General features: G+C 31.9%; 1 protein-coding gene across 12 annotated transcripts; it reads right to left on the minus strand.

Annotated features, from left to right (window-relative positions):
- Nucleotides 1–767: 767 nt before the first annotated feature.
- LOC148611056 (uncharacterized) lies at nt 768–22,787 on the minus strand. Of its 12 annotated transcripts, none has more exons than XM_088591143.1 (18): nt 22,405–22,787; nt 21,961–22,027; nt 18,838–19,146; nt 17,938–18,164; nt 17,347–17,556; nt 16,737–16,880; nt 16,115–16,303; nt 15,567–15,704; nt 14,333–14,461; nt 12,805–12,984; nt 11,163–11,304; nt 10,381–10,549; nt 9,764–9,908; nt 8,965–9,039; nt 8,367–8,543; nt 6,854–7,094; nt 5,387–5,450; nt 768–3,342 (listed from the first exon to the last, which is right to left on the minus strand). In XM_088591143.1, exons 2-18 carry the CDS (start codon nt 22,004–22,006, stop codon nt 3,102–3,104), a joined length of 2,826 nt encoding a protein of 941 aa, XP_088447269.1. In that variant the 5' UTR covers nt 22,007–22,027; nt 22,405–22,787; the 3' UTR covers nt 768–3,101. The 12 variants fall into 12 exon arrangements, with proteins under 12 accessions (XP_088447269.1, XP_088447262.1, XP_088447265.1 ...); XM_088591136.1 differs by having other exon boundaries at nt 8,340–8,543; XM_088591139.1 differs by having other exon boundaries at nt 8,340–8,543; nt 18,838–19,143; nt 22,468–22,577.
- Between the last annotated feature and the right edge of the window lie 1,115 nt (nt 22,788–23,902).

Below are 23,902 nucleotides of genomic sequence, written 5' to 3' on the forward strand. Positions count from 1 at the left end.
ACTCCTCTGAAATTTACATTATTTCAGGAATTCCATGCATACTGGTTGACAATTACAATAAAACACTACATGGAAGATAACAAAGAAAATAACTGTATATTGACTAGAAATAAAAACAATATACGAATGAGGCTTAGAATTGGTGTACAACAGGAGGCTTGTCACCTTTTTTTTTCCGATTTGTGCTGAATTTGTACATCGTTTTTATTTCTGGTCAATAAGGTTATTTTCTTTATACTGCAATCATTATCATTTTTAATCAAGTTTTATTTTTATATGACATGTTTTTTTCATTTCTTCCCTACTTGTGCCCACCCTCATAGTAATGCTACGATAAACAGGTAGTTCATGCAAGGGTAGGAAAATAGGCGAGGCCTAAGTGTTCTATACTGTTAGTGACCATATATCACAAATAAATATACAGTCAACACATTTTGGTTGCTCAAATAGAACAACTGCAGTAGAAAAAACTTTTAGTAGCAAAAGAAAATCTGTTACAGTGGGGAAGATATGGCTACACATAGCTATCCTGTTCTTATCTAAAATAACCTAACTCATAAATTTATGTTTCTAGAAATAAAATGGACAGTTTTTTTTATATCTACTTTAATATAATCCATCACAGTCAATTTAACGATACACTTACAACAAAGAAGTCAAATCACAGACTATATACATAACAGACAGATGGTTCAAGTGAAGACTTGTCAATATCCTACCACTATCCATACAAAATGGTAAATCAATCACGATATGATAATCATTCGTTAAATATTTTTACTAGCCATTATCATGTATATACTGTATATATATCAGTGGCGGATCCAAAAAATCACCGAAAAAGGGCCCACAAAAAACCTTCATTAACACATTTCAATGCATGTGCTTACACACAAACTGAAAGTGAGGGGTTATATTTTAATTGTGTGTAAACCAGTCGTGGTTAAATTCATAGGAAATATCCTTTCAGTCAGTCTGAAATCATTACTGGTTATAATGAAAATATAGCCAAAATTAAGTTATGGGAAGACAATTTCCGAAAATGAATTCATGCCGACACTTTTGGGTACGTAGATGGGTAAAGATTAAACCAAGACGATAATTGTTAACTTAGTATTTTAAGCATATCATGAAAATAAACATGTTGCTAAAAGCACTAGATATAAAGTGACATAGAGACCTGTAAATCATAACGGGAACAAATTAGGGAGGAATTTATACAATGATACTAAATAAAGAAATAAAAATCTAAAATATAACTAAAATCCATCGAACAAATGAAAAAGATTTGTAATAACATATGGTATAAACTAAAGCAAAACATAGGAAACACATTACAATGGGAATTATCAAAACTAAAGAACTAGAGCATGTATGTAGCTTACTTACAACGTACTGTCAATTCAGAAATTATCCATTAATTAGAGTGATTTTCTACTTACAAGGTACTGTCAATTCAGAAATTGTCCATTAATTAGAGTGATTTCTTACTTAAAGTAACAAAAATGTTATTTTAGTTTTTGAGAATAATAGAAAAATCATATATTAGTTTTATTAAATTTAAATAATAATGTAATTAATTATTGTGATTTTAACTTAGCCATATTTTTAGAAATAATTTCTCAATTTACAGTACTTGTATTAACAGATAAAATATGTAGTTCTTTTTGTGTTGAAATATAATTCACTTGTGGACTAAATTTAAGTTTTAACGTAATTGTTCCTGACATCATACAATTTACAGCTGACATTCAGTACAAATAAGTCCAACCCATTAGTTACCCACAATATATCATAAATTGAAAAAAAGTACATGTAAGAAGAATGAAAGATGACAAAAATATTACAATGACTTAATATGATGACAAAGACTTGAATATTGTTACAATTTCACTGGGGAAAAGCAATACACAAGAACAGAAATAAAATAAAAAATAACATCTATAAACAATGGGTGTGACATGACAGTTTTATCCCAACAGAAAATCTCTCAATAGTTACCTCTTACATAGAAATTGGTTCCTTTTACAACTACAACCCAACAGATTGGTACATAGCTATTAACAATGTAGTTCCACCAAAATATGCTATTTTTAAATAAAAGCATAAATGTAGACATTTTGAGCTGAAGTAAAGGTGTGATATCAGTTTTAAGGAAATTAATAGTAATTTAAACATAATGATTTGTTAGAACTGATTATAAAAACATTGAATAAACACATTCTGTGTGCAATAATGTTCCAGCTCATAGTTCAGTATCTATACTTGTTTCCAATCAAATCTCTTTTGGGTAGAACTATATTGTTTGATGGCCCCATCTTTTCATGTTTCTGTGAGAAATAAATTTCTCACTTTTGAGAAAGGATATATATATTTTTAGCCATGGGTGAGACAACATAAGCATACATTTGGACATCACAATAAATGTTTTTCATGACTTGGTGTAAATACAAAGCAATTTCCACAAGCTGGCATTTCTTATCAACAATAATAGGCACACTAATTAAAAGTGAGAAAAAAATCAAACACAAAAAAATACAAGATTAACAAATCTCAGACACCCTCGTTAAGACTACTTGACATATTCCACTTGGATATCTTAGATTTCTCTGTCATGTACTCTCAGCTTTAATGTACCCTAAGAATGGGGTACTGAAAAAATAAATTGTAAACTTTTACATCTCAAAATATTTAGATCTGCCAATAGAAAAATTATATGGAAGGACAGATATTCTCTTAAAACAGTATATAGAAGAAAAAAAAATGGGGAAAAAAATCTGCAAAATATGAAACAATTCAAATTGTACATATATGATTTAACCCCAAAACACAATACTATTCTCAATTTTCAAAAAGCACATCACATTAATCAATACACTTATTATCTCTTCAAATCTGATGAAGTATAGACGTGTACAGAGAAAATCACAGACGAAACAGAGTTATCTGTACTTTCAAAATACAATCTTTCATCAACTTATGAATTATATTTATTTTCAATAGATATCACATGATCAATAACTTCTGGTCAATAAAACTAGAATCTTTCAATTTTGTGCAGAAAAAAATCATTTTATCCAAAATCTTTAAGAAAATGCAGTTTAATCAAATTCCATAGTTGTATCCTGCTCAGGATTCATATTTCTCTGGTCCAGATGCTTGTTGACATGGTGTTCAAAATCTTCATCTGTACAGTTGTCAATCATATTATGACAAAGAGGGCAGATCCTTCCAACATGGGCCAGAATGTGTGCCTCAAAGTTACTCTCAGAAACATCAGCTGAGAATGATGTCGAGCAAACTGGGCAAATTTTCATTCCTTCTCCAGGAGCATCTTCAAACCTAAAAAAGAAAACATTGACATGTGGTTTTTTTTCTCCACAAAACATCATTATATGGTGTACATGTAATATGTTTGGGAATGTTAATAAATATCTAACCATTTCTGATCTAGATATTTAAAAAAAAAGAAGAGAAGACTTATACTGACAAATAAAAAAGAATCCCTAACATCAACAGTTGGTAACCTTCAACTAGCAATGTTAGTTGCTGCAACAATTTGTTCAAAATAAAATTTCGGGTGATAAACATCTTACAAATGAAGTTGATTAGCGGTTTAAAACTATACAACTACTTAGATCTATGCCATAACTGCTCATATTTGATCATTCAAAATGCATTAATTGTGTATTCACAAGTGTTAATCTGTCTCAAGTCTGTATGCAACGTTAATGTCACACTGTTGTAAAAATAACATTAAGTCCCTGCTTCGTGACAAAGTTGTCTCTTTTTTTTTTAATTTAGTGTATCAGTATCAGGATTCTCCCCAGGATTTTCAGATAGCACTGTATTCAGTGCGTGACACAACATTAATATGTCTTGTGTCGAAACGCGCCACTTTGTATTTAATGTATTGTATAAAGATTGATCAGTGTATTAAAAATGTACATTTGTACATTGCTGTTTATGTTTACATGAATTATTTGTAGGTAAATATTTTACCTTTTTCTTCTTTTACAGTAATTATAACTTTAATACCATTTTTTATTTTTCCTTTTTATATTAACAGAAAAATTAACGATACTCTATCAAATAATGATAAGTAATTCTTCATAAATATTTCCTCTAATTCATACACACCCAGTGTTCTTCAAAATTTTCCTGACAACAGACCCATTAAAAATTACAATTTTTCTTTTGTTTTTGCCTCATTTGAATGTGACATTCATTTGATTAAGAGCATTTTCTATTAAACTCTTTTTCTAGTTTTTGTAACTTTCAATAAATTTATACATTTAGAATATTATCTAATCAGGTACATGTTATAGACTACTCTGGTCTTAATATTCATGTTTCCAAAAAAATTACAGGAAGTAGTGTGGAGTTGACCTACTTTTACCAGGAAATAAAAACTAAAATCTTATTGTTGTTATTTAAAGTCGGCACACTAGTTGTTTTGCTTTTAAATATTATGTTTATTCATGTAGTTTATTCATGGAAAAAAACCCATATCATGATTTACAAAGAAAAATCCCTCCAAAAAAAACCTGTTGTACTATTTTTATATGGGAGATTTTATGATCTATTTCTTAACTAATTTTTCCATCAAAAAACGTGCTCTTGATACACAACATGGCAATGTAAACATTTCCTTTTTCTTTTCAAGTGTTTTGGAAGTATCTGATGAAATAAATATTGTTTGGGAATTTAATATGTACTTTTATAAGATAAATCAGCTTCTTAATGTTGAAAACATCATCTGATTGTGAAATTATTCAACGTTGCATTTATAAATAGCCATGTGCTTTTGGCCAAGGTTGAGTGAATTTTTACCATAGTCAGTTTTGATATTAGCATCTGATTGACACCTTCATTAAAATTTATTTGTGGCTAGGTGGGGTGACTGATAAAGAATATTGTCGGCAATGTTGTAACTTTTATTGGCTTCAGACACCTGTGCGGTCACGCGGTGATCAACTGACCATAGCATGTTTACTGCTATCGGTTTCAAGAGCTAATTACCTTGTAGGATGCCGTAAATGACCTCAGGGCACACACGTTTCCTGCAATAATTGATTCTTAATCCTCAAATTTAACTTAATAGCACAGTACTGATCTCAATAGCGCAGCGCTTTAAGGGCCTGGGGAGAACATTGAGTATAAAAACAATAACAATGCACTTATTAAAACAAAATCCAAAAATACACTGATTTGCTTGAATCAATGAAAATTATTTGACTAAGCCTCGTATATTCAAGCCTTCTAAGCCACACCCTCATACAAATTTTCCATAAAGTCAGTACACAAGACAATCTGCTAGATACCATATTCACTGGCCATAAAATTTTGAAATGTCATAAATATTTATTATGACAAATTCGTTTACCTCTCTTCTTTCATGTCCTGTATTGGTTGGGCTGTTGGTACACTGTTTCCTCCTCCTGCAGTCCCTGTTAACAAATAATCACTTGATCAAGTTTTGAGAATACAGGTTTAGAACCAGGAAATTAAAAAGCATACAGAGTTTTTTTTTTTTAAATCAAAACCCTTTGAAGTTGAATAAGAAATAAGCATCTCATAGCTCTGTGGTTCAGGCCGTACCCCTAATCCTAAACTTCCACTTGTTTGTCAAATAGATTTAACAGAGATTCACTGAGTAATACTAAAGTAATTGTACAAAAACCTTATGTCTTCAGACAATGCTGATGACACTAACATCCCATTTGGTTATATGACCAATGAATTTTTGTTTATATATAACAGCAAAAAATGAATTCTACTTGAAATTTCTCCTCATACCAGATCACTTGCTTCAGTAGAAATACTTAGAATCATGCCATACATCACCAAATTTTACAAATTTGTTACTGGTCCATGCAAATATGGAATAATAGATACTTTTGATTTGATAATGACAATATCAAGTGGAATATTTTGATGTGGGTATGAGTCAAGATATTCAACACAATATTATCACTCTCCAAATTCCCTTGGGCCAACTACCATACCCAGTAAAAAACCGCCAGTTACAGAAACTAAAACAAGTGTCATAAATGTTAACTCTCTACAGTGTTCTAGGATTCCTATTTCCCGTTACCCGGGACAAGTGAAATTTGGGTCAGGAAAAGTTAGGTACTTAGTTATACTTTCTCATGGCAAATTGAAAACTTCATATGCTGTAAGGATTTATTTTGTTAGGAAAGCAGTCAATGACTGTGGGAAAGTTTATTTTATATGGATTTTTCCACGATGAAACCTCAATATCTGAAAAATCCTAGAACACTGCTCTAGCCAGGATATAGGCAACAAGACATCTTCTTGCAGATTGAGTCAGAGTATTTTAAGATCTTAATAAAAACTTCGTGTTGGAGCATGGAAAGAGAATATGAGGTAGACCATGCACCACCTGGCGTAGAACTGCTATGGATGAGGACAAGTGGGGATTGTGGCAAAAGACAGTGGGAGATGGCAGCAACTTGTGGTAGCCTTATGTCCCATCCAGGATGAAGAGGATATAAAGTAAGTAAGTAAATGTCAGTCTCAAAATGAAAAGTAACTTTAATTCTTTTATCAGTAATTCAATTATTTCATTTTTAATCATTTTAATGTAAATTTAGTCTTTGGACTATTTTTGTTCAGCAAAAAAACTAGTAGTGTCACTACACACTATTTGTGTGAGATGTCGTTTTCATTCAAAACTCTAACAGAAGGTGTGATGATATCACAGTCACTCTCTATGTTTTTTATGGATATTTTGGAATAGCTTATCATGTACGAGAGATCGAGAAATATTTGTCAACAGGATCAAAGGAAAAAAGTACAGACTACTGATAAACAAGATACACAAACTTACCTCCAAAATCACTCAGAAAATTAATGACCTCAGCCTTCTTAGCAGATTGTAACCTTTCAGGAATCATGGGAGCAGGTAGGGGCTGAAGGGGTGGGTCTAGTGTTCCTGATTCTGGTATGGCATCATCTGGATTGACTGTTTTCTGTAGGTCTGTTCTTCGTGGGGGCAGAGGGGGAGCAGCTGCTGCACTCTGTCCCTCTTCAACACGTCTTGGGTAAGCAGGAGGTGATATATAGGCCATCTGAAAACAGTACTTGAGTATTTACAAACATCATAGAAGTGTCTTTACTGTTTTCCAATACAAAAATTCATGTGGCTTTTTTCTTCTCCTATAGGTTCCCTTCAGTAAAAAAGTTGTGTAGTAAAAATCTGTATTATCACATATATTTTTATCTTCTTTAACCAAACAAGTTTTGGAATATAAAGTTTTAAAGAGCCCAGATTGCTAGGGTACACAGGAAAAATTGCAACATATGTTTTCATATCAAAACATATCATCTGGATAGTCTGTTTATAAATGGAAACATATGTTTAAGACCACTATAGACATATACCAGGATCTATTTTTGGACATAAAACTCACAAACTGCATATTTTACCTCAATCCAAGAGAAAACAGATGTTTTAATAGATTAAAATCTTCCTATTTATTGTTTAATGAAAGATAAATGATTAACAAATATTTATTTTTAATTGAAAACATGTTTTTCAAATATATCAGAAAAACATATATTGCAATTTTTCCTCTTTAGCAATCAAAAAATGACAATTGACTGACAAAAATAAAATTTAATTTAAGAATGACACCTTAAGAAGAAAATTAAACAGGAACTTGAGGCTTTAAAGAACCTGCATTGTTCATTGGAAGAATTGAAATCTACTATCCATATCATTTGATCACAAGGAACAAAATTCCTGCCAACATTTCCAAACTTTGGTAAGCATTAGCAGAACTAAAGGCCAAAATATTTCCCAAATGAAATTAATGATGCATGCAACAGTAATTCCAGAGAAGTTGATTTTTGAAAATTGTGAAAATCAGAATCTTAGCTTCTGACGGTGATCAATCAAAAGTGGACTTAATAACTGTAGATACTTTTCCGTACATGATTCCTACATGTATCTAATTCAGTGGAAAATGATCAAAGGGTTTTCAAATTGGCGAGGAAAATGTATACAGACAATGGGAATAAGCCATAAATATTTTCTTACTTTGAAGTATGTAGACTGATGGAAATTTTAAAAAAGACTGTTGAATTTTGGGTTATTAAGATTTTTTGCTATTACTGTAAAATCTAGAGCCTTGCAAAAACAATGTAGATTATAAAATACAAACTAACATTGTTAATTTCCCATGAAAAAAGTTTTAAAATGTTTAATAAGTCTTACAAGGACAGTAGGATAGCTGTTGAGAGAAAACTACATGTATAAGGATTTACTGGTTTACTAATATGTTCAAATGTGTGGTTTTAGATTTATTACTAACCCCAGGATGTGGATACACTAGTGGTACCTGAGGCGGATACATGGGTGATCTCCCCTGGGCAGGGTAAGCAATGGGTCCTGGTTGTTGGCCTGGATACACTAATGGTACCATGTATGGGTAGTTGTTCCCCTCTGCAGAAGTTTTAGGTTTCTCTAGTGATGAAGCAGCTCCACTTCCTTCTGAGGACTGAATCTTACAAGGTCCCTGAACATGAAAATAAAAACAATATATAATGTATGAATACAAATTCATAAGAAACAATTTGCTAAATACACAAGCATAAAAACCTGTAATTACAATTAAAACAAGAAAGAAAAGCGAAGTAAATTCATAGTTCTTTCATAAGAAACATTGATTAAAGATGATCATTTTTAAGCTTTGACAGGGAAACCTTAATTAAAGGAGTACCTAGAATCAACTGTACTGACAAAAACTTATGTTCCATGCCTACAAGAATGCATACATTTTTCAATCAATAAAAAAAAAATTCTTATTTTGTTACAAAGTATTGTTGGTCTATACAATTCTAGAGAAATCCAGAATCTAAAATACAAATTTAGTTACTACAGGTAAATTGTCATGTCTATAGACAAAAGTTTTAATTAAATTATCTATGTTGACTTACATCATGAAGATTAATGGAGTCCCTGATTTTTCTGTTAAGTTCATCTATTGTCATCTCTTTCTCTGCTACAAAATTCTGTAGGTAAAACAGAAAATCAGTCAATTAACAACTCTATCACTAGAATTATTTAAATATCTAATACACATTTATCCCCAAAACGATTGCATTAATCATTAATTCAAGAAATATCAAACTTGCTCACATCTGCCACACCTTAAGTAGCAGTCTTTATAAAAACCAGACAGGAGGTGATTCATGCGTGTCAAAAACCCACTGAACTCACTTTTATTTCTTGTTCAGAAACAGTTCCTGATCACATAACCAGTCTTAGTTTTTCATTTGGACATTGTGCTTTTGAGAAAAAAAAACATATGGAATGTACATGAAATTGACACTTTGCAAGAGTTATCTATCTTGTTAATTGTTTGATTTGTGTAATATTAGTGAGAGATAAATGTATGATTTTATCAAAAGTACAGATCTGATAGCACAAGTAGATTGAAAAAGCATCATTTTTTCTTCAACATGAATCACTTTAATATTGGCACTGTCTGATTTTTATGCGGACTGTTACTTAAACAAATAAATCTCTATTCTGTATTTGGTTTACTCCAATGACAATAAGTCCTACATACTGGTGGTAATTAATGTTCTAAATCTGGACTTCATAATTAGAAATGATACATATTAAGTTATTCAACAGAAATCAGTTGACAACTGTATGAATGAGCAAACAGACAAACAGACAGACAGGTATCTCAGCCATGTTATTTTTACAGGGTATAATCTAAATACTAACCTCAAGTGATCTGACTTTAACATGATTCTGATTTTGGACTTCCTGTAAATGTTCCTTTAGCTTCTCTATTTCCTCTTGGTTCTGCTGTAGTTCTTTCTTCATGGCATCAATCCTCTTCCTTTCCTCAATCAGACACATCTTGTACCTTGCAAATAAAAACATTGCATTCATGATCATTGGGATAAAGATTTTTGCAATATAAAATGAATTTTTGTTTTTAATGTAAGGATCCATACTGATAGTTATATGTCATAAATCTGTATATTTTCTTGAACTACATGTACCAGAAGAAATTGAATATAAAAAAATTCAACAGGTCTGAAAACCTAAGATAACTATTTAAACTAATGCACTGCCTTGAATCAAATTTTAAATCTAACTGAAACTACCCAGCCTAATTTCCTCAAATTGCATACTGTGTTTCATTGAATGTTTAACAAATAGTTCCTTGATTAAATAAATCAAAAGAATTAGTGTGTTTCTCAATATAAAAAAATTCTTCTGTCACATGTTAAATAGAAGTATGAATCAATATAAATAATCAATTTCTTAATTTTACAGTTTTATGAATTAGTACATTTTTTAAAAAATTTCTTTGTATGTTAACTGAAACTTACTTTAACTTCTTTTCCTGTCTGATACTGAGCTCTCTTCCAACACCTTCGAATTGTTCATGAAGTTTAGTTTCTATGGCAACCTCACCAGTAGATGATTCACTAGTAGATCTCTGGCACTGTTCTACAGTAACTACTCCTGTTTCAGATGTTTGGTCCTGTGGGGATTTTTCTGAAGAGTAAGTGAAGAAGTTGCAATGTAATAGAGACAAATAAACCAACCTATTGAAAAATCTCACTTCAAGGCACTTTCTATAATAAATGGAACAAAGTACAATAAGCATTATTTTTTTAATATCAACACTTTTTACAGATGCCTCCAGTATATTTTAGGCGATGTATATAAAAAAAACATGGCAGACATACAAATACGTAGGCATATTAAAGTTATCAAATTAAATTTCTGTTTACATGGCATTTACTACATGATCAGTACAATATAGTAAGCACTATTCAAATTAGAAAGGATACCTTACTGCAATAACCATGAGGTCAAAATATAAAGATAAACAGAAAATGATGTTGATTCACTAATGTTAGATGTTAAGTGATTGTAAGAAAACTGTAACGAAAAAGTAGTGGATGGAGGAATGATAGACAAACACCATAATCCTTGTCTTTATATCTTGACAACTTTAATATAGAAAATCATGGACATAACTGAAAAATTCACAATATGAAAATTATGAATCCAATTGGACAACCATTTTTTAAAGTTACTAGTTCTGTGTACCTATTTATGTAGGTTACTTTTAAGTGTCAAACCCTATGACCTTAAAACTTACTTTTCTCCAATTTTTCTACTTTCTTGTGTAGTTTTCTGTTTTCCAGGTACAAGTTTCTATACTCATTAGAGCCCATTGTAAGTCTTTCTTTCAAGTCTTCTATTTCCCGACCCATATCCTTGATTTGTTGTTTAAATTCTTTCTGCAGACAATGAATGAAAATACAACAACGAATTAGTTCAAAAAGCTGATTCAAAACATTAAATAACAAAGAAACTGGATAGCTACTAACATTGATATAGAAACTGGATAGCTACTAACATTGATATAGAAACTGGATAGCTACTAACATTGATATAGAAACTGGATAGCTACTAACATTCATATAGAAACTGGATAGCTACTAACATTGATATAGAAACTGGATAGCTACTAACATTCATATAGAAACTGGATAGCTACTAACATTGATATAGAAACTGGATAGCTACTAACATTGATATAGAAACTGGATAGCTACTAACATTGATATAGAAACTGGATAGCTACTAACATTGATATAGAAACTGGATAGCTACTAACATTCATATAGAAACTGGATAGCTACTAACATTCATATAGAAACTGGATAGCTACTAACATTCATATAGAAACTGGATAGCTACTAACATTGATATAGAAACTGGATAGCTACTAACATTGATATAGAAACTGGATAGCTACTAACATTCATATAGAAACTGGATAGCTACTAACATTCATATAGAAACTGGATAGCTACTAACATTCATATAGAAACTGGATAGCTACTAACATTCATATAGAAACTGGATAGCTACTAACATTGATATAGAAACTGGATAGCTACTAACATTGATATAGAAACTGGATAGCTACTAACATTGATATAGAAACTGGATAGCTACTAACATTGATATAGAAACTGGATAGCTACTAACATTGATATAGAAACTGGATAGCTACTAACATTGATATAGAAACTGGATAGCTACTAACATTCATATAGAAACTGGATAGCTACTAACATTGATATAGAAACTGGATAGCTACTAACATTGATATAGAAACTGGATAGCTACTAACATTGATATAGAAACTGGATAGCTACTAACATTGATATAGAAACTACAATATTACTCTAGAAATATCAAGTACCATAAAAAACTTTACTTTTGTTCAAGTACAATTTGCAATATGGTATTTGTTTTCACTTTAATCATGTAATACATGAGACACAAAAGTAGAAACAAGTTACATTTCAAAGTCAGACATTCAAACAATGACTTGACCATATGTTTCCTATGTATGAAAATTTATGACTTTGTGAACCTTCCTTTACATACAAATAACAGGCATGTACACAGGATTTTTGCTAACTTAAAACAGTAGGGAACTTTCTTCTATTAGTCACAGTTGAAACAAAACAATGAAACAATGAGCTTGTTAGTGCTTGATGGTTTTCAAAGGGTGTATAACTGCAGAGCCTCCCTCCTCCTACCCAGTGTACAGGTCTGAATAACCTAATTTATCACCCTGTAGGTTACTAAGTATATTGTTAGCTTTATATAATACTCAATACTAAAAGTTTTTTTTTAATTTATTCATATACCTATTAAATTTCAAAATTTTTAAGGACATACCTGGATTAAATACCCGACAAAAAAGTATCAGTATTTATTACCTGTTTCTTAGCAGATTCTGTTTGGTAGTGAGTCAAGTTATGTTCCATTTTAGAATATCTCTCCTTTAATGTTGACTGAGCCATGACCAAACACTGCATAGAACCAACAGAACTGGTTTCTATTGTCTCTTCTAACTTATGGGTTAACTTGACATTTTCTGATCTTAATTTCTCTACTTCCTATAAAATGATCACATGTTGAAAAAATGTAATTGAACTACATGTGCATTCATATAGATTTTAATGATATAAAAAATCTTTTTCAAATATTGGTCAAAATAATATATTATGAGTAAAGCACAATCATAATTGCCACAGAAATTGAACCAATTGACTATGTTTAGGATTTATTTCAGTTCAAAATTAAATAGTTTGTGTAGAAATTTTTCAAGACTTATCCATTTTTCTCTAATGTTTGTAGTTTATTGACAGTTAACAACAAATATGATGTTATAACACAGACTAGGTCACATCTACATTGAGTTTATATTAGAAATTGCAAGTATATCAAAGCATGTTTTGTAAAACTAGGAAACCTAGCGGAAATCTACGAAATAATCAGAAACTGATGGGCGTAGAAGCTGCTTGTAACACGTATAAAAATGAATAGATTATTATGCAGGAATATAATTTTTACAATCCAAAAACATACAAATTCCGTTACCCAAGTCAAAGAACATGCATAATGTCAGTAATTTAGACAAAAGTATAAATGTAACACTAAATAATTATCAGTGATAATAATAAAATATCAAATCGAGGCTGGGGTTGGGCTAACAAAAACAGCACCTTCAAGTAAAAGCGTTACGGAATTCACCATCTAAAAACACTTGAAATACAGGAAGATGTGTATAAAAAGAGCTATAAAGCTTACCGTTGACTATATAAATATCCACAAGTCCAAATGTGGCAAATAAACAGGTCAAGGGAACGACACAGCCGATCCCTGGGACAGTCGAATTTTCGAATTTTCCAACTTTGTTTTCAGTAGAAACACCAACGTCAGATTGTTGACGACAACGCATGAAATTTCCCGCAATACACTAATTTCGCGGAATAAAAGACGTTCACAACCCTGACACGACTGACAAATATGCAGAACGAATAAAACATAACTATATACAACAATATTCTATAACAAGACTAATTTACTCAAAACACAGAATTTAAACCCACATCTAACCAGTCCTGGTATAAAAATTAATGTACGCCAAAAGAACAATAACTCTACTTTTGCGGAAAATGTAGACGTCAAAACAGCGACAGACTTCTGTTAAAATGATAATAATTAATAACTTAAATGATAAACAATGCTAAACCATTATCCCTAAGTATATTTTTGTCTTCCCATAACTGCTATAATTCCCAAAATACTTCAGGATAATTAATGTGAAAACGTATTTCACAACACATGTTAAACAAGTTCACTAAACAAATTTTGTCTTCAAAACAAAAATTAGTTGATTGCAAGGGAAACTGGCCACTTGTGTATTGGTCTGAAATACACACCAAAAAATAGTTCTCATACCTCTTTCACTGCAGTTAGATTTTTATCTTTTTCATCAAGTTCAGACATACAGAGGGCTGTTTTTGTAGCCAGAGACTCTTTATCTTGACTATACGCCTGTCTCAATGTGTGGTTTTCTTCTTTACATGCCTGGAAAATTTATGAACAAAGCTTTGAAAACATTAACATTTGAAAACTTTCTTCTCGATAGAAACATGTAAAAAAGAGAAACATAGTTTGATGATAAATGTATTATTTTAAAAGTAGTTATTAACTCAAATCTCACTTTCTTTCCAATTTAAAAAAATAATCTTGAAAAGAAATTTTGTTCCGGTATATTTGATTTGAATCATTGTGGATTTGGAAATTACTATAAATTTTGGGTCAGAATTTATTAGTTGTCTGGTATCAACAAGATCTTATCTTGTCCATACTGGCTTCCTGCAATATTGTCCATAATTTCAGTCTTGACAATTGGACAGACATCATTTTATCACTTTTTGTGATTATTTTCATAGTTTTTTGTTTTTTTTGGCCCCGTGCAGGTCCGTGTGTCAAAAGAATAGACCTGCAGCAGCGCTAAGCTTGTCCTATAAGCTGACCAAATAGTGCTCAGAACCCTAGCCGGGGGCTAGGCCACTCTGCCCACAGAGCAACTGGTTTGTGTGTCCCAGGTGGTGGAATGGGGTACCCCTGGCGTGTTACATGCTGAGGTAGTCAGGCTATAATACAGGAAACCTGACTGCAAACCATGGTGGTGCACCGTGTTGGGAAAGATGTCACGTTCCTTGCACATTTAAGAACCCTACTGTGGTAATCTCCCGGAGTAGGAACCACAGGGCTCCACCACAGGAGGCTAAATTGTCCGACCTACCCACCTCTCCCTATTTCCAGTGGCAATCAAAAGTTGCCAACCCTATTATCCTTGTGTCCCATCCTATTTTTCATTTCATCATCATTTCATGTTCATTTTGTCATCCACTTCATGTTCATCGCCTAAATATAGCTGAAATATTGCTGCTCGGGTGTTAAACCCCAACAATCAATCAATCAATCAATCATAGTTTTTTTCACGAAACAAAGAGCACACAAAATTATAAGTGTAACCTTCATTAAATACAAAGCCATTTTATGATAATCACTTTGTCACCTCTATTCAGTGTGATTTTCTTGCATGTTAGCTATTCCAGCTGTTCCAGCTCAAGCAAGAAAATTTATTCTGTTCAGATGATAAGTTTTAATAAGTATTATTTACCTCTAGATCTCTAGCCATTTTCTGGTTGTGTTCCTTGTATGTATGTATTTCCTCTTGAAGTAACTGTTTAACATTATCAGCTGCGGACAATTTGTCTTCTAAGTTCTGTACCTTCTCAGTAAGCCAATCAATGTTCTCCTATAATAATTTAGATAACTGATATTATGACAACCATCTATAAATTACTTATTTTTTTTTTTATTTCTAAGGAGTATATAGTAAATGTTAATAATTCTTTAAGTAATATAACATCTGACTTATTTATAATACCAGTATGTATAATAAGGTTTAAAAGTTACCTATCAAAGGTAAATAATTCTGAGAATTAGAGAATTATCTTCTGTTAGTTTAATCAATAAATATAACAATTTTCAAAACAGTAAAATTGTGATTATCTACAGAACAAACTTCTAATTAAAGCTTTATCAGCAGTTAGATGAGAATGACTACTGTCATATTACGGCTCAAGTTGACCAAAAGTTTTAAATAACTTATACATAGTGCACTGTACTTTTTGCAGCAATCAAGGTAGATAATAATAGCTGTACCCTATCAGATTCTGAGATCTCCTGCTGTCTACTTAACAGAGTCTGTGTTTGTTCTAGTTCAGCTTTAGTACTTTCTAACTCAGACTTGAGGTGGTCTACAATGCTCTCCTGTTTGGCAAGTGTTATTTGTAATTCTTCTATCTGACGGGATGCTTCCTTGCCTTTTCCTTCTTGTATGGAAAAATGTTGCTAAAATGTATGAACATATATTATTGTAATATCAGTAATTGGAGAATACCTTACCACACAATAGCAGACTGGCCTGTAAATGATCCTGAAATCATTTTACTTCTCATTTTTTGAAAGACTGGAAGACTTCACCATCTGAAGAATCTGATGAGACAGTTACATACACAGGTGACAAAAAAAGAGTAATTGTTATTGGGTTACCATCCATAAAATTACAATTTACCATTAAAATTACTTGTGTTCACTACAAAAAAATTAATTTAACTCTTTGTATTAAAAAAACTTAGAAAGTGATATGTAAACAAGTGTCTCGTTGCTCGAATTTACCATCGGCAAAAGCTACTATAGAATAGGTCCAGGTCAATATATCCAATAAATGTATATTAGTCCAGTGGATAGCATGAAATTGAATAAATTTGTAGTTTTGACATACTTTGTACATTTCAATGCCTTTCTTCAGAGTTTCATTCTGTCCTTCTAACTCATCCTTTTCACTTTGTAACCTCTTAATGGCATCCTTCAGAGAACAGATTTCACCATCTAGTCTATTTACCCTTTCTTCAATACTCTCTCGTTCCTGTGTGATATAAGCCATAACAAATTGCCCCATTAAAATGTTTCTTATTGTAATTTTAAATAACATTGTTTACTTTATACATATGATAAAATGCTAGAGATTTTGAATTCTGTAAGTTTTTGATGAAATATGTTTGTTTGTATAGATGAAAATATACGAAAAATGTAAGCACAAAACTATAAATGGCTAAAAAATATTCTGACAGAAGTGATGAAACTTGTTGACATGGAAGTAGATGACTTAGCAAGTGCATTAATACTAGCTTAGTTCATCACAGGCATAGCCTAAAATCACCTACTTTTTTTTCAAATTTAGATAAAACTTAAGTATATTCACTTAAATACAAATTTTCTGGTACATTTGAACTACCACAAAATGGGCTTTTCAGGAAAGTAACGTAATACAAGGTAAATTAGATCAAGAGAAAGAGAACATTTAAAGCCTTTTAAACTTAATGATTCTTCACCTTTTTAACAGAATCAGCCTTCTGTTGCACCTCATCCCTGACCATGATTAAATCCTTTGCCTCTTGCTGAAGTTGTGTGATGGTCTGCCTGTCAACTTTCACCTGGTCAGCTAAATGTTTATTCTCCTGAGTCATTTCCTGTAGATTTTGGTCCAAGGTATACAGTTTGTTTACCAGGTCATCTTTCTCCAGCCCAAGCTCTTGTTGTATCTACAGAAAACAGTATTACAAACTGAGGACTAAGTAATAATCTTTTTAAATGTCGTTATGATTTTCAGCCAGCAGAACTAGAATGAGAATTAACTTAGCAATAGAAGTCACATATGGTATATTACAAATTTTTTTTTATAGAAATTAGAGTTGATATCTATGTTTTTTTACATTAATTTTTTCAAAACAACATGCTTTACCTGACAACTAAATATTAAAGTCATAGTACAAATCTATCTATAAAATGTAGTATAACATGTACTTATCAAAAGTAGGACAAATTTGTTGAATGATCCGCTTTTAAAATGGCCAGAGAATTCTCCATTTTTGATTTTATAATTATCCTTTGTATCCATTAACTTTTTACAATGCACTATTTACCTGTAATAGAGCACTTTTCTCATCTTCTAATTTACGAAGGTTCTCTTCCAAGACGATCGTCTTTGACCTAATAACTAACATCTCAGTCTCATCGTCCTCTATCTCTACAAAGTCATCAGCACTTGGTTTTTTGAACTGGAATGGTGTGCTAGCTCCTCTGATCTGTCCAGAACTGGTTACATAACAGAACTGGTAGAATTCACCATCATCATCTGGAAGCTTGTGGGCTGAAAGATTATTTTAAGTAATATTATACTCCAGTTGGGAATAATTGGATGAAAATGTACATGTACCATGATAAATACTTATTTTCTTTCAGTGTGTATACCAGTTTATTAGTCACTTTTATACTTACAATATTCCATGGGTTATGTAAATAAAAACATGTGATAAAACATACACTATGTCAATTTCCCAAGATTTTTCAGTTCTTTAATAGACTTCTGAAGTGTTCTGACAACTGTGCTAAATTAATTTACTTACATATAAGATTCATAACTTTGCTTACACCACATTTCACATATGTAAGAATAATGAATGTTGTGGATACTTGCATTGACTACTAATGACCTTTGACCCTAACTTACAGCCAATTTTGCTTTTGTCTGTTTCTAAGACTCATCAATGTGTATTTTAGTACAAAAATATACTAGATATTATAATGTTGTTGCATTGCTTTTCAGTGTCATTCAATGTTTCCTGTAACTATATAATGAAACTCACTGTAAACTATTTGTTTCATTACCATATGTGTGTATAATGGTTTGATTATTCCTCATGTAGACCTTTAAATAGAAATGAAGACATCTATAAATTACAGACATATACAAATGTACTGCATTAATGGTTTTGGTCTCTGGAAAAAATATTTTAATTAAAAACCATGAACAGTAAACTTACAAGGGAATAGAACACGGCCCTCAGCATCCTTCCCCTCCTCGTAATTGGATGGTATGTTGACCCAATCATAGTATATATAATCCTTGGTAGATAACCAACCCACTTTATACAATCCTATCCAATCACTTTTTGTTGGCTTCAGGTCAAAGGTTATCGTATAACCACATTCAATGTGTGCATCAGCAGGATATGTTTCTGGAATGTTATGGAACACAACCATTGCAAACTCCTTCCTCTTACTAGTTGGTTCTGCTGATACTACCTCCCCAGCTGTAGCTCCCTCTGTGGTTGGTTGCTCTTCCATATCTTCTACAATATATTTACATTTGAATGTGACAAAACATGAATATGATGTTTATACAGCATGAATTTAGGAGAATAATAATGTGTACCATATACATCAGAAATTTAGCATTTAGTAGGGTTGACAAATCTCAGTAGACATCCCATAATCTCATCCTTAACTAAAAATATTTTCTCCCTGTTAATGAGTCAAGACGGATTTTTCTTCAGATTTTTTTTTGCACTTTGAATGAAATTCATAATGAACTAGCAAATCAAGAAACCAAACTGACTTTAGTAATGTCAAAACCCACATGCATGTAAGGCCAAATAACAAAAAGTCTAAAGTTTCTCTCAGAATTGTTACAAAATCACATTTTCTGAATTTCATTTTTATGGATGTTTGGTGTTTACCGTCCCTTCCAGTTTCAGCATTTATATCTACATGAATGATAACATGGCAGAGGCCATGTTCGATTCCCCTGTACTTTCCAATGTGTTGTACAATTGAAACATGCCACATGTATGAATTCAACTAAAGGAGTGTGCAACAAAAGATAAAAGACATTGTGTCAATAAAATCATATCTCGGTATAGGTATAGCACATGTATGAAAATGTTCAAAGTTTTGTTTTAAACTGAATTATTTTCCAATCTTCCATCCCTATTTTTTTCCAGGTGGTACTATTTTGTGGGCCTAAAATTGAAACTGAAAGTAAAATTGTATACTGAAAATGTACATCTTAAATTATTTGAACTATTCATAACTGTCAAATATTTAACTATTCACATGTTACAGCTTACCCCATTAATATTATTTGGTTCTGTCAAGTTTAAATCTTATGCTTTAAAACTTTCTGGTATAAAAATGGCTGTATCAGACAACTATTTTTGTTGCACAAGGAAGTTAAATACATAACTAGTGTGTACAGTGACATTATAAATAATTCTTAATGCATGTTGTGTACTTGTAAAAAACAATTTATAAAATGTGATGTGAGGGTCTACAGGGAACTACACTGTATAAATTTCTAATAAACATACAGAATTAAGTTTCTACTTCCTTAATATTCTATGTGACACTTACATCTGTACATGTTCATGCATTGAATCAGTTTCAAAAAATAAAATAGATAATCATGTATTCCAGTGTATGTGAATGTTGTTGTGAAAATTGAAGTTCATTAAAGCTCCATGAAAATGCTTCCATGCAAATGAAGTTTTAAATAAAGGTTTGTGTCTTATGTTCATATACATGTATTGTATGTACAGAATAAAAGGAACCTTTTAAACAAAGGTCAAAGTAGTCAGTTTCCTTATGTTAAGTAAATTACACTTAAAAGGTAAAAAGTACATTTTTTTGTACCAATGCCAATGTACACCCATATATTTGTTTATATTTTCTTTTTTCTACTTGCTTATCATTCATGAATATTTAATTGGAGGGTCTAAATTGGGGTAGATATGCATACCGTCATTAACAGTGATACATGGTCTACATGAAGACTCCAAGTCCTAATGATCACAGCATCCAGTACTTTGATTCTTATAACACCACATATTATTTTTTTTCTGTATTTACTTTTTAAAAGTAATATGGGCCCAGGCTTTTAGAAATATAAGTAACAATAAAGAGATGCCCAATATTAAATTGCCAATATTCAACAGTAATAATTAAAAACTTAAATGATAATGTTGGTATATTGCCGTAACACAATATCCAGTCTGCGTGGTGATACAATGTATCATTCTAATATACCAGGATAAGAGGATATAATCAGAAAAGCAAGAGACCAAAAACAATTTTAATTGAATCTTGAACATCATTATAGGTAATTGTACAAGTACATGGACATCATGGGATAATTAAAATAAACTAAGCTTTTACATGTGGACATGTACGTATATGTATTAATTTAAGAGAGAATTTACATAAAAGGGCAGGGCATTTACAAAACCCATCAAAAAAAAAAAAAAAGCTGGTGTCCGCTTATATTCAAACAGTCTGTTTTTGCCCATCTAGTCTACTATAGTACAAGAGTGAAAGTATACCAGTGTTTAATAAATTACAAGCATGCAACAAATAAATACATATATGAAGGTCTGCATCAAAGTGATGCATTTAAGACTGAAAATTCTGTAAGAAACATTATGAAACTACAGTGTACATACATACATGTACAATGATTTAAAGACACATTGTACAATGTACAACTTGGTCAAGTACTTCAGGTTCATGTAGTTATGACAAAGTTATTTATTTTCTTTAGAAGAGCAATGGCATACAAATGTGTCTATAAAAGGAAGGAGGGCATTACACCCCTTTTTTCTGGCTAAATGGGACTATTGATAATACCAGTTTTGAATGTACAAATGTATAAATACTTGACCTGGGTAAAATGTAAAAATATGAATGTGCATTAACATATTACACAAGTACTCTAGTGTACATGGATAGTGGAGATCTGATCTATACTATATGTGTTTGGTCATCATAAATTTTCAGGATTGTCCTGCTGAATACATTAGGATTTAAAATAACTACATGTACTTGTAGTTTATGGACCAAGAGTAATACCCGATAACTCTAGTCATGAATAATTTTGACAATCCTACCACTTTCAATAGCTCACACCTCTGACAAATACATGAACAAATATGTGTGTACGCAAAAATCCTACATGTAATTGGTTTTTACCACCCATGATGAATGAATTAAAATTGAACCTATTATTTAATTGATCTTGCATGTAGAGACTGAACAGAACAATATCAGTAGACTTGCTTCTAATATTAAATTTTTAATGTATATGTCATGTTTCAAACCTTGAGTTAGCTCACCCTTTTCTATAACTTCTACATCAGGATCATCCAAACCAAACCTCATTGTCAATCACAATCATTCAGTCTTAAAAATACAAACAAACAAATGATTTGAATTTTATTAGGATAGGTAGTATTCTTACATGTTCTGGTAGATCCCTCTGCTTATTAATACATATTATGCAATCGTTCAATTTTGTAAATAGTATCCTGATGAAATAATCATTAAAATTGGATTCATACTTTTTGGCAATATTTATATCGTCGTTGTGTACTAAAAACAGATCAATTCTGTCCATATAATTTACGCAATATTTACGACATACTGTCGTTGAAAATGTTCAGAAATTTCCATTTAGTTTTGAAATGAAGTAATTTTCAATGACAAGGGCCAGGGGAATTGGGTCAGTGTGCCAAAACAGACTGCAGCACTATGTACTGGATACTACAGATTAATCATACCATTTCTACACCAGGATGGCTAATTCAACGAATATACAAACTCAAAAAACAAATGCCAACTACCTTCCTGCCGCTAGATTCTTAGAAACCGAAAAATATAACGTGTATCCACAAATGACAAATACTGTTTTTGTTGTGACGGATGAATCTATTTTTGGAATTTATCAATCACGTGGAACGGAAGTTAAAACAAAGGGAAATAAGATTGAGCCGAGAAAACCCGAAAAAAAACCAAAATGGTAAAACAAATAACAACGACAAATTACATTTCCAGTAAAACAATTTTCAAAACAAGTAAGTTATTCATAATCCGTAAAAAGGGAAACAATAATAAATTCAAACGGAAACATCTCGAACACGACTATGGAAGGTCAATCTAAAACCCTGCATAGGAAACCGAACGATTATTTTCCACATTTTTTTTTTAAAATACTGTAATACTACAGGGAGTTTATATCAATTAAAATACCTGAATGCTAGATCATTGAATTGAATTTATTTTAAAAAAGCTAGGAAAATCTGTAAAGAGGGAAGTTTTTACACCAAAGTATTGTTTAATCTCGTTACGCTATGTTATTAGACTCCTTTCTGTTCCATTTCCATAAGATACAGAAATGAGATAGAAGTAGATAAAATGATTATGGTTTAACATTCTATGACAGATATTGCATACATATCAGGACAAGAGCTGTTGACAATTCGAACTGACCCTGTTTTGTTCTCGTCCGACAAGCTCAGCCGGATCTTTGTTGTGCTAACTAACAGAAGCAACAGCAAAAAGGCAGATATGCCACCCTACTCGTACACATTATTCTGACTTCGAGCCAATTAGCCGACGCTGTACTCCGAATACCGTGTGCTTGGCGGAGAAGCAACTAGTGACTGACACACGACCTCCCACACTGAGGCGAGCTCGCTACTCTGAGACCAACGAGCGGTAGAAGAGTGTTGTTCTCAATCTCAAATTTGTTATACCAGCAGACAAAGCCTGAAACAACATTGTTTTTTTTCTCTGCAAAATGCACTACATTCTATTATCGGAGGTAGACGTAGAAAATGATACAGCAGTAATAAGACCTATAATGATACCACACTCTCCAAAGAAGAGATAATGGGAAACGATAAATTCGTGCTATCCTCTTTTGGTCTCGATTGTGATCTACCGTCTACGTACTGGATTCCTACATTCAAGAATCCATACAAACAACACTAAATAGCTGGATCTACAAACTTTACCACAAAATCTCTATCAAAACTTTTAATTTCTATACTCACAGCTGTCAAAGAGGTCAATCTTACCACGACACTCGCTACTCCCATAGTGGCATTAGTTCAATGTGTATCCTGAAAAATTCGAAAGATCGACAACATATTTGTCCACTGTGGTGGGACGCGTTTTTTTTGCAACAGACGGTCGGCATTCAAATGGGAACAAATTGTGCTCCTCTACTCGCTGACCTATTTCTTCACACTAATGAGGCCGACTTCATAGCTGATC

Source organism: Perna viridis, chromosome 7 (assembly GCF_037379345.1).
Source record: "Perna viridis isolate PV_CMFRI_1.1 ecotype Kerala chromosome 7, ASM3737934v1, whole genome shotgun sequence".
NCBI lineage: Eukaryota > Metazoa > Mollusca > Bivalvia > Mytilida > Mytilidae > Perna > Perna viridis.

Coding starts and splice junctions, on each gene's coding strand:
- LOC148611056 (XM_088591133.1), bottom strand. CDS start 22,006: ATGAGGTTTGGTTTGGATGATCCTGATGTAGAAGTTATAGAAAAGGGT. Junction 17,557..17,937: donor AGAAAAGTGCTCTATTACAG/GTAAATAGTGCA, acceptor TGTTTTCTGTAG/ATACAACAAGAGCTTGGGCT. Junction 8,544..8,964: donor ACTCCATTAATCTTCATGAT/GTAAGTCAACAT, acceptor TTTCATGTTCAG/GGACCTTGTAAGATTCAGTC.